Source organism: Gambusia affinis, linkage group LG07 (genome assembly GCF_019740435.1).
Source record: "Gambusia affinis linkage group LG07, SWU_Gaff_1.0, whole genome shotgun sequence".
NCBI classification, from domain to species: Eukaryota; Metazoa; Chordata; class Actinopteri; order Cyprinodontiformes; family Poeciliidae; genus Gambusia; species Gambusia affinis.
The window spans coordinates 18,894,884-18,906,519 of record NC_057874.1 but is presented as its reverse complement, the minus strand read 5'-3'; the positions used below and the strand labels follow the sequence as shown (position 1 = coordinate 18,906,519).

Genomic DNA, 11,636 nt, shown 5'->3' with positions numbered 1-11,636 from the left:
CCTGTAAACAACTCAAAACCTAAAAGTTTCAATATAGCAAATCAAAGATAAAGGAGCTCATCTAATTATGAATTATTCTAAAGATGTAATTTTACTGGTTTGTAAAATTCAGATTCTGAACTTTTTTATTAGCTAAATTAGTTTTTTTCTGATAATGAAACAAGCAGTTGACCACAGATTAAGGATTTTCACTTCCAAAGAGCTGAGTTTTTATGCAGTCTGGAAAAGTTTGAGATGTAAAGCATCCTGGCCGTCTTGGGCAGGATTCTCCGCAGAAGAGATTGTCAATCTCAATGGGATTTTTCTGGTGAAATTAAGGTTGAAAAAATAAAAGAAGATAAGAGTAGGGGTGAACCAATTGCAGATTACCGATCTTTAAACAGCTTGACCTGCCGATTCCAATTTTGGCTCATGCCTTTTTTTTTATTTTAAGTGAACTAAAAACAGACATTTTTTTCTGAAATGTTGAAAATTACAGCAAGACCGTCGTTTAAGTTGTTGGCAACAGTGGGGTGATAATTATCTGCAAACGTGCAGCCATGACCAGGTAGGCCGGTCCGTCAGTCCAACCTCCTGGGAGAGAAGAGGACGATGGTGGATTCTTACACAAGATCATTGAATAAGAAAATTCAATGATCTCATTTAGTATGTTTTCCAAACTAAATGAGAGTTTGGAAAACATGTTTGTATTTCAAGACTTTATCTCCCATCACCTGAGTAAGTATTTATTTTCTCCCTTCTGTCTCCTTCCTTACCTCCTTGTGTCTGTCCTTCTATCCTAGCATCATTTCTTTGTATTTCAAAACCTTTCCTTATTCCATTGGGGTATATTCGTCTCCTTCCTTATTTCCGTTTTCCTTTTTTTTACCCTATAGTCTAAATATCTCTGTGTCCTTCCATCTTTTCTGTTTCCTCTCTCTATGTCTTCACTCCTTTATTCCTTCTTTTTTTGTCTGTTCCCTCCTTTTATCCTCATTTCCTTTCTTCTCTTCCTTGTCTCTGTCCTCCCTGTCTGTTTTTATAATGTACCTCAGAGCTGACTACTAAAGAAGTCTCCACACTAAATTTAGTTAATTTTTATCAATTAATAAAAAAACAGGATGAAGACGTTGAGTTCAACACATACAATCCCTGAAAGAAACATACACAAAAATATGTGCATGTCTAAAATTTATTTCATGAAACCAAACACACTCTTCAGACTTGAAATGAATGAAAATTGCTCAGGAAACAAAAGTATGAAGACATCATTCATAAAGAGAAAACAGCCAAACTCTTCAGAGGTGAGATGATCTGCAGATCAACATGATGTGAATTTCTCTTTGTGAATAAACTCATCAAGTTGTCCGTATGTAACGATGATTCTGACTAGACACCAGGATGGGAATGCCTCATCAGACTAAAATGTGTAACTTCTCTTTCAGCTGGATGTATAAATATCAGCAGTAATGAAACCCTGCTGTTGGTTTTAAAACATGATCTGAGTCTATATGTGGTTGTTCCAGTGTCATTATTCCAGTTTATGTGAATCTTAAAGCAAAAAAATAATAATTATTGCAAACTCCCCGCTTCCCAAAACGTTTACATGTGACCTACTTATTATTTTTTTGATCAAATGAACTCTACGAATGTAGCTTATGATCGAACTGTCATCTAAGTGATACATTCACAGCCCGTGAGGAAAATTTCTCTCTTTTTTTCTGTAATAAAACAATATAAAAACTTTTTCACTTAAATATTTTTTTTCAATTAGGTTCTACCACAGTTCAAAGTAAAATGTACGAGTGCCGCTTCGCCCCGACTGTCTCTTAAGGAAAGCAGTGATGCAACAACATGCTCTCACTCCAAGAGGAGAATACTAGAGACTTTAAATAGCCTAAAACGTAGTGTTTTATTCTACTCGTCAGTTTACGTCAAGTCCAATACCGCTCAAAAACTCATTTTGAAAAATACCAGCGAGTCACCGTAAAAATTATTATTGAGTGAGGCAGCGGCTTCAGAGCAGCGCCAGCAGAGTCCTATAGCAGAGATAGGAAGCCGTTATCTGTGGTGTCTTGTTGCTCGGATCTGCTGCTTCTGGAGCTCTTGCTGGGGTTCGGAGTGGTTGAATACTTAGGAGGGTATCTGATGAAGAGGCGGTCCTCCTCTTTTTTGATCCATCTCAGAAGCTTAGTGATGGCAGTAATGGCACAGGTCTTTGTCACAAGAGGGCTGAAGCAGGTGTAGAGCTCAAATTTGCTGGTCACCTAAAACAAAAAATAACGCAGACTTAGCCAAATATAAAAATCAATCAGATTTTTGAACGTTTTTAAACTTGCATTTGGGCTTCAACTATTCCTAAAACAAACTCACGTGCTCAAAAAGAAACAAAACAGAAAACATTCAATAATAATAATGTTTTTTACTGCTTGGAAAATTAGCCGTTTCAAAAATCTCACACATTCAACGGGCGCTGCGCCGTTACCTAGCAACCTCAGCTGACCCCAGGCCCGTTACCTAGCAACCCAAGCAGAGTTGCAGCCCGTTTGGTCAGCTGGTTTCACCGCTGTATGCGCCGTTCAAAGGCTGCTGGAAAAAAACAAGTGTTTTGTTGTTGACTTACCATCCAGAAACCGCCTGCTGCACTCTTCTGCTGCTTTACAAAAATATGCGGCTTGTATAATTGCACGTCTGTTTGCAGCCATTTTCATGCGTAAACGTTACGTCGGGAGCGTGGCCAGCAGCAGCTCATTTGGATTTAAAGTGACAAAACGCTATAAGAATCTCAAATTTTTATATATTTATATATATATATATATATATATATATATATATATATATATATATATATATATATATATATATATACTCATGTTCATTAATTTGGAACAACATAATGGTGCGGATGGAATAAGAAAAAGACATTAAAATCAAATTTAAAACAGTTTGTTTCTTTTAAGTTATGTGCAGACAACATTGATCTAACTGTTTAATTTCAAAGCCTTTTTTCGTTGATATTAAGGAATTTTTGCACAGTAATGAATATGCTAAAACATCCCACTCGTAGAAAATAATCAGCACTGAATATTGATCAAATCCCTATCAATGATAAGTGGATTATGTGTTCAATCAATGTTGTACGTAAACAAAGCCAACAGTGGAGGGACAGATAACGCATCCTGCCTAACCAAAGTGATGTCTTCAAAGTGAATGGACAAGCAGCTGGCCCGCTTTTCTCAACATTAACATTATAAGCGGACAATATGGAGGAGTCGTGGGATTTTGAGTTTCTGTCCCGCATCGCTGACAGCTGTCTGTCGTTTATTTCTGAGTTTGTGGACGATTGGCTCGCCAACGACATGAGGGTCTCCATATTCAAAATCCTGCTCAGCTGGCTGATATTTAGTCTAATCGTGATTCACTTTGCATGGAAAGTCTACGGGAACACAGTGAACGACATGTATTACCGACAAGGTGGGTGTACTTCTAAAAACAGGAGAAGAAGAAGCAGGCTAGAAGTCTTAAAAATGAACCGATTGGAACACCAGCGTCCATAAATTTCTAAAAGCCGTATATATTATGCATGACTGCAGTAACCTAAAGCGCAGCTCCTCACCCAGGCCAGCAGAGTCTCCCTCTCAGCGACGTGGTAGATCAGCTTCAGGGGCCGTGAGGTGCTGTGGATTCGGCTGTGCATGTAACGATACAAATCCAGGAGCCGCATTTTCTCCTCATCGCTGCTATAGGGAGCCTCCATCTCAGGACTGCAAGCAGGTTAAACACACAAAGTTATATGAAGCTCAGATTATTATTAACACATTTTCATAGGTCTGTCGCAATAACAAGTTTTTCCAGAAGGTATTGCAATAAACAATAATATTGCTGTTTTGAAAGCATTTTCAAGTTATATAACAACAAAGGCATATTAAGGCAAGTACACCCTGATTGTATGCAGCAGGATCCCCCAACTATCCCCAATATTTGTAGGTTTCTTTGTATTTTGTGACTTTCTGAAACCTACTAAAAGGGCCATTGTAGATTAAAAAAAAAGGACTGAGGAAAACAGAGAAATTTTCAGATTCATCTCAGAAATATTCTAGAAACGGCACTGAAATTTCTGAGTTTGAAAAGTAAAGTTTTTTGTCTTGAACTCAAATTTAAGTTTTTTTCCAGGAAATTTTTAAGATTAATGTAAAAATTTCTGAGTTTTTTTCTAGCAAATTATTGACAATTCAAACTCATAAATTTGCACATTTTTTTTTCTAGAAAATTCAGAAATCGAATATTTTTATCTAGAAAATTTTTGACTTTTCAAATTCAAATTTCCAATTTGATTGTAGAAAATTTTTCAAATTAATCTCAACAGCAAGTTATTTCTTGCAAATTTTAAACTCAGAAATTTCTTTTGGTGGAAATTTACTACTACATTTTTTTTATGCACAATGGCTCCAATACACTGCAGTAAAGTAAACTGTCATTGCTATAGGATTAAAATGAAAACTACATTTCCCAACACACACCTGGTGAACTGAGTGAGCTGGCGGTGGTTGTCCGGCACGTCGAAGGGCTTGTACATGAAGTGCCTGAGGTCCGACACACCGACCTGGCTCACGCTATACGACTGAGCTTTGGCGATGAGGCTCAGGGAGTTCTGCGCCAACATGGCCTCCTCGATCTTCCTCTTGCACTCGGCTACGGCGTAAAAAGCCTCCTTGTCCGTGGAAAGCAGCAGCAAACAAACGGTACACTCCGGCGGGTCCAGGTAGGAGATGTAAGCATAAAAGTAACAGTCAGGGTTGAAGAGGGGCAGGCAGATCGGAGTCCAGATCTCCCCGGCCTGAAACGCAGACGAGGCTCCGATGAGGTTGAGCAGCAGGTGGACGTCGGCCGGCGCCAGCCTCGCATCCTCGATCACCGTCTTCTCCTGGACGATGGTTAGCAGCTGGTTTTTGGCGATGAGGATGGAGAAAACCAGGTTGGGGGTGATCGCTTTCTGCAGGATCTGGCTGAGAGAGTCCCTGAGCGAGGAGGCCAGAGGCAAGCAGTGCACGGCTGCCAGCAGGAAGCTCGGGTCCGAATCCACCAGGTTGAGAAGGCCGTCCAGGATTTTCTCGGATCCAGCCAGGAGTCGCCTCAGGTCGTAGTTCTTCTTGTGCTCAAAGATGCGGGATATGCTGGCCTGGGTGAGCATACTGATGATCTGGTGGTACACGTAGAGGAGTTCTTCACGCAGCTGCTGCTCAGACTGACGACTGCTGGAGACGCACACCAGAACCAGGGGTCCTTTCTGCAGGAACACCACCGTGTGCCCCTCTGGTAGGATCGAGACAGAGCAGGACAAGTGTTATGTGTTTTACAGGCACATTTTATAGCAGAACCAAGTCACTATCTCAACTTCAGCTGTTAAAAAGAGGCTGAGTATAAATCGTATATCAATGCTCTCACCTGAATACACTGAGCGGATGATGTTATCTCCACTTTGGACAAACGACACCAGCGCCATCATGACGCCCATGGTGGAAGAAAGAGCCTCTTCGCTGCCGTATCGGGAATAAATAGGCTTTCCAGCCTCACTCAGCACAAACACGTGCTTCCTGTGTCGCCGCCAGCTGTCGGCCGTAACATCCTCGTCTCGATGAGAAGCGAACGAAGGAGACTCCTGGATTCCCGCCTCCAGTAACGGAGACGATCTTCCCTTCACGCCTATGCCTTGTTCCTCCAGCTTGGCCTTGGCCAGCATTGTAACAACAAACTCCCCCGAGTCGCTCTGATCGTTCTCAACACCAGCATCTTCTGTCCCTCTGCCAGCTGAGTGGGCCGGCAGATTGTTCTGACAGTCTGGCGTCTCTGACTCTGTTCCCAGGTTGGAAGGAGGTTCTGCCTCCGGACCCGGATCCTCTGCTGTAACATCAGACGGCTGCAAACTGGCCGGCTCACTCCGGGTGACGCCGCTGCAAGCATTCGTCGCCACTGAATCGGGAAACATGTGGTTCCCCAAAAGACAGAGAGAAGTGGCCAGGGTGTCGGCTGCAATGAAAGCAAAACAAAATTATGAAATAAGTGAAGAAAAACGACAAACACATGAGTAGGCTTGTCACAATGAGCAATAAATCAATCGCAGGATAAATTAACACAAGATCAATCATTTTAATTTGCATGATTTATTGTTTTTTCTCTTTTCTCTCTTTCTACCAAAATCTGGATGACAAAAGTCTTCAGTCTGGTATTCTGATCTCAAATAGACACTTTTTTGAAGGACAGTTTAGTTTACAGAGACTTCATAGCTTATTTTATATGTTGTTTCTGTTGTTTTGTTTATTATTTTGGATATGTTAAATGTCTTCCACTTTCTGTGCTATAGGTTCATTAGAAATTAAGGCTTATTAATCTTTCAGAATAGAAAGACCAATTAACTTGTGGTGCAGTTGGTAGAGTTGTTGCCTTGCAGCAAGAAGGTCCTGGGTTCGATTCCCGGCCCGGGGTCTTTCTGCATGGAGTTTGCATGTTCTCCCTGTGCATGGTGGGCTCTCTCTGGGTTCTTCGGCTTCCTCCCACAGTCCAAAAACATAACTGTCAGGTTAATTAGTCTCTCTAAATTCTTCCTAGGTGTGAGTCTGTGTGTGAATGGTTGTTTGTCTTGTCTGTCTCTGTGTTGCCCTGCGACAGACTGGCGACCTGTCCAGGGTGAAAACCGCCTCTCGCCCGGGACGCTGCTGGGGATTGGAACCAGCAACCCTCCTGACCCCATTAGGGAAGAAGGGTGTACAGAAAATGGATGGATGGATGGATGGATGGATGGATGGATGGATGATCTTTGAGAATATGGTCTTGTATTATTATGTCATTGTCTTTACATTAATTGAAAATGGTCTCAAAACAACAATATTACCACTTATTGCAATAATTTCTGGAAAAATTTATTGTCGAGCAAAATTTGATAAATACCAAGAATGATAAATACATTAGGTATTAAATTTATTAAATATGTGCAATAAATGTTTATTTAAAAACCTAGTTGAGGAGATTTTAGAATTGGCTACTGAAAGAAGTCAAAAACAAATGTTCATTTCTCATTTTCAGGCTTTATGATAGCAAATTATTTATCGTTTTATTATTTATTGTTAAGTCATTTCTTTATCTTTGTCTTAAACAGAAAAAGAAGTATTCTGTGATTTTGTACTTCTGTAGAATAACTATATAAATAAGAATTCCAGTTTTTGAGAAGCAAAGTCTGTTTTGATTTTTAAATCTCAGATTCAAACTGCAGTTTGTAACTTGCAGTGGTTTTGCTCTAAAGTCTTTTTGGTCAACGTTTCATGGAATAATAAAATATTTCAACCTTACAGGGAGTTTTTCCCCCTATTTTGTTGTTTGCTGTACTATTTTTTCCAAATAATTAAATGATTTCTTCTTTTCTTAGCTGACATCAGGATGCAGATCTGAAAAGCATCACAAGCAAAAATCATCCCAAACCTTTCAATTGTCAATTTAAAAATAAACTGAAATGTAAATAAACGATAACTCAGGAGCAAAAGTGCACAACTCTAAAAAAATAATAAATAAATAACTTGTTAACTGTATATTCAGATGTATTCAACATAATGTATTCATAATTTAAACATCTAAAAATGTCAATTTTTTAAAATTAAATAATTTTATGGTATCTGCACTGCAAACTATAAATATGGTTTTAGGAGACACTTGAATCACAGAAGCAGTGTAAATTATTTTTGTGTGTTTACAGCAGCACAGAACAAACAAACTGTGAAATAACTGAAATAATACAAATAAATTCTAATTATTTTTTTTAACATATATTGAACTTATTTTCTATGGACCATTTCTATTTTAATTTAGTCTAATCATTTAAATTTAAATAACTGTACATATTTAAGTTTATGGAATATTTCAATAATTGCTCATTTCTATATGCTATTACTATTATGAATATTTTCAGTAATAATTTGGATTTTTGACCATAACCCAATTAAATAAATCACATAAATCACATGTCCCCCTATCTTTAGTTCACTTAAAAACAAGATTCTTTTTCTGCAGGTTTTGGATATGAACTTAAAGCTTATACTTAAAAAACTATAAAGCTCAAATGCAACTAATACAAACCTGTAATTCTTATTTGCATGTAAATTTGAATATGCTACATTTGCAAAACAAATACTGGGTTTCAGCGTTCAGAATGAACTCATATTTACCAGGTGGATTGTTCTCCGCTGGAGGATCAGAAATGTTCACTGCCTGTGCTTCTCTGTCTTGATGGTGGTCTTCCTCCATGATACCATCCCAGTCACTACAAATAAGTAAAAGAATCCACGTTCAGGTCCACGATTAAAGCACATTTACACTGAGATGTGAGAAGCTCATGAATGAGAGCATTTATTCTGGAGGTCACATGATAACAGAGGAGAGAAACAGCTCCAGGACACCAAACAGACACTGGAATTCAAATCTGATTAGAGCTTCAGCCGATCTAATGTTACACACCAACACAGCTCGGTAAGACCAAGAGAAAGCGTGAGGGAGCTAAGGATTGTGTTGAAATAAGTTTCGCAACAGTAACCAACGTCATATCTGCAACCACAAACAAGCTTAATGCAGTTAACCTCCTTATAATGACAGATGTGTGGCGGTGAATTAGAATAAAACTCAGCAAACGGTGACTGTAGACATGGAGCTAACAGAGCTCGCTGCTAAAACACAGATGAATTTCATGGCCTCGGCTTAAACGAGCTCCTCTTAAATTATACAAATAAACAAAAACAACAACACTTACGTTTGTAAAATGTCAAAACGTTGCCTTTAAAAAATACAATTAGCTACATTGAATTACCTCTGCAGCCCGTAGGCAAATGAGCTGTCAAGAATTAGAAGCCGAAAACAAATCTTGCTCTTACAACAGCGGACTTCCGGAATTGACGATGACGGGTTCAGATGACCAATCAGAACGTTGGTGGGAGCCCGTCAGTCCCGCCCCCTCAGGAAACCTCAAAATCTGAGCGGTTGGTAAAAAACACTACAGGAACGAGACAGGGCCGATTCTAGGTATACCAGGGCCCGATGCAGAGTTTTCTGAAGGCACCTACTTATTTAACCTGTTTGCACATCGTGCATTTAAGACATGTCATAGATTAATCTAACGAGCTAACAATAAATTAGCTTAGTATATTATTTATTAACCCAATATCAACTGGGCTAGAATGTATTTTAAATATAACAATTGTATTTAGTTTGTGGTATTTCTCTGACAAAGAGCTGCTGCTCCACCACAATGGATGGATGGATGGATGGATGTATGGATGGGTGGATGGATGTATGGATGGGTGGATGGATGTATGGATGGGTGGATGGATGTATGGATGGATGGATGGATGGATGGATGGGTGGATGTATGGATGGATGGATGGATGTATGGATGGATGGATGGATGGATGGATGGGTGGATGTATGGATGGATGGATGGATGGGTGGATGTATGGATGGATGGATGGATTGATGGATGGATTGATGGATGGAATGGTTAAAAGAAGAAAGTAAAGAATTATTAGAATTAAAGAAGAAAAAAAATCCATAAAATTGTAATTACTAATTGTGAAAGGGTTTCAAACTATTTAAAGTTTATTAATTACAGGTCCATCTCAATAAATTTGAGATTCATCAAAAGGTGATTAATTTCAGTGTTTCAGCTGAAAAACCACATGAATCTATGCACTGACTCTAATTTCCAATTAACCAAAAACTCTTGAATGAACTCTGCTTCATAATCCTCTGAAGACTGCACTTAACTTTATTGCTTGTGTGTGTTCTCCTTCCACTAAATCTTCCAACAAAACGTTTTAATCTTTTGATATTAAAAATCCTTTTTTATTAGTTTTGGATTCTAACTTTAGGGGAAAGTTAATATTTGGTTTTTATAAGGTGTAAGCGATAATAATCATCCATCCATCCTTTTTCTGTTCACCCTTGTCCCTAATGGGGTAGGGAGGGTTGCTGGTGTCTATCTCCAGCTACTTTCTGGGCAAGAGGCGAGGTTCACCCTGGACAGGTCGCCAGTCTGTCGCAGGGCAACACAGAGACATACAGGACACACAACCATGCACACACACACTCACACAATGAAGAATTTAGAGACCAATTAACCTGACAGTCATGTTTTTGGACTGCGGGAGGAAGCCGGAGAACCCAGAGAGAACCCACGCATGCACAGGGAGAACATGCAAACTCCATGCAGAAAGACCCCGGGCCGGGAACCGAACCCAGGACCTTCTTGCTGCAAGGCAGCAGCTCTAATGTTTCTTTTGCCTTATTTTATTTCATAATTGTAGCATTGCATATGATCAATTATTTTCATTTTGATCTTTAAAATACCAAAATTTCCACAAACTTTATGAGATGCCCCTTTGCATCTGATGATGTAATCTTTAAATATTTAGTTATGTTTGGATCAGTTCCCCAAGCCGGGAATCGAACCCAGGACCTTCTTGCTGTAAGGCAACAGCTCTACCAACTGCGCCACTGTGCTATAATAATCAAAATTAATAAATAATTTAATATGAAATATAATAATAAAATTTAAAGATATTGAACAAAAACAATTAAAAATAGGAAAATTGCACAAGAAACTCCTTATGTGTAATAAATTTAAATATGCTAATATGCATCTCGTCCAGTAGGTGGCGGTACTGCGCTTTTACTAAAGAACAAAAAGCAACAGAAGAATGTTGGACGTAAACAAAGCTAACAGTGGAGGGACAAATAACGCATCCTGCCTAACCAAAGTGATGTCTTCAAAGTGAATGGACAAGCAGCTGGCCCGCTTCCCTCGACATTAACATTATAAGCGGACAATATGGAGGAGTCGTGGGATTTTGAGTTTCTGTCCCGCATCGCTGACAGCTGTCTGTCGTTTATTTCCGAGTTTGTGGACGATTGGCTCGCCAACGACATGAGGGTCTCCATATTCAAAATCCTGCTCAGCTGGCTGATATTTAGTCTAATCGCAATTCACTTTGCATGGAAAGTCTACGGGAACACAGTGAACGACATGTATTACCGACAAGGTGGGTGTTATTCGTCCCGCACAGGAACACTTAGCTGTGTAAATCCAAGCTAGTTGCTTTAGCATGCTCTGTACTTACATCCAGGGGCTGGGCAGAACGGAGGAACACCGGAGGCAGCTTCCCACCTGGGCGGATGGTGAGTGTCCGATGTTGGAATTATGTGGCTCACATTAATTCAAAAGGTTACTGTTGTTTCCATGGTGATAGCCCGCTTAAATTAAGTTTATGTTTTATTCTTCATGTATTGCATGGCTATTGTTGTTGTATGATGTCTTATATGTTATATTGTAGGGTGAGTGAAGCTGGGGACCCTATGAAGACCCATCAGGACTGAGTACTCATCCTGAAATCAGGGCTGGATATTTTTACTTCAGACACTAAATGGACATGATCAGTTTTGAACATCTATCAGTTCTCCTAGGATGCTGTCGAACAAAGTTTGGCATGCTTACTTTGAGCACCGGTCACGGAGCAGGACACTTTTCAGCAAGAATGACTGAAATAAATTGTGTTGTCAACATGGACCACTTGTGAATTTCGTGAGCGGCAGCAGTGGTAATGTGAAGCAGTCGTGGTTTTGGG

At 39.5% G+C, this 11,636-nt stretch overlaps 3 protein-coding genes across 5 annotated transcripts; 2 read left to right on the top strand and 1 right to left on the bottom strand.

The window, feature by feature from the left end:
- Positions 1-1,157: 1,157 nt before the first annotated feature.
- Positions 1,158-11,209, bottom strand: mon1bb (MON1 secretory trafficking family member Bb). 3 transcript variants are annotated; one of them, XM_044122580.1, is made up of 6 exons: positions 11,133-11,209; positions 8,193-8,287; positions 5,425-6,006; positions 4,500-5,292; positions 3,596-3,743; positions 1,158-2,246 (listed from the first exon to the last, which is right to left on the bottom strand). In XM_044122580.1, exons 2-6 carry the CDS (start codon positions 8,269-8,271, stop codon positions 2,019-2,021), a joined length of 1,830 nt encoding a protein of 609 aa, XP_043978515.1. In that variant the 5' UTR covers positions 8,272-8,287; positions 11,133-11,209; the 3' UTR covers positions 1,158-2,018. The 3 variants fall into 3 exon arrangements, with proteins under 3 accessions (XP_043978515.1, XP_043978516.1, XP_043978514.1); XM_044122581.1 differs by lacking the exon at positions 11,133-11,209 and adding an exon at positions 8,828-8,977; XM_044122579.1 differs by lacking the exon at positions 11,133-11,209 and adding an exon at positions 8,771-8,915.
- Positions 2,892-3,589, top strand: LOC122834287 (T-cell leukemia translocation-altered gene protein homolog). The gene has a single exon (XM_044122591.1). It carries the CDS (start codon positions 3,243-3,245, stop codon positions 3,534-3,536), a length of 294 nt encoding a protein of 97 aa, XP_043978526.1. The 5' UTR covers positions 2,892-3,242; the 3' UTR covers positions 3,537-3,589.
- On the top strand, positions 10,697-11,578 carry tcta (T cell leukemia translocation altered). Its single transcript, XM_044122589.1, has 3 exons — positions 10,697-11,054; positions 11,139-11,190; positions 11,346-11,578. Exons 1-3 carry the CDS (start codon positions 10,844-10,846, stop codon positions 11,386-11,388), a joined length of 306 nt encoding a protein of 101 aa, XP_043978524.1. The 5' UTR covers positions 10,697-10,843; the 3' UTR covers positions 11,389-11,578.
- Positions 11,579-11,636: the final 58 nt, after the last annotated feature.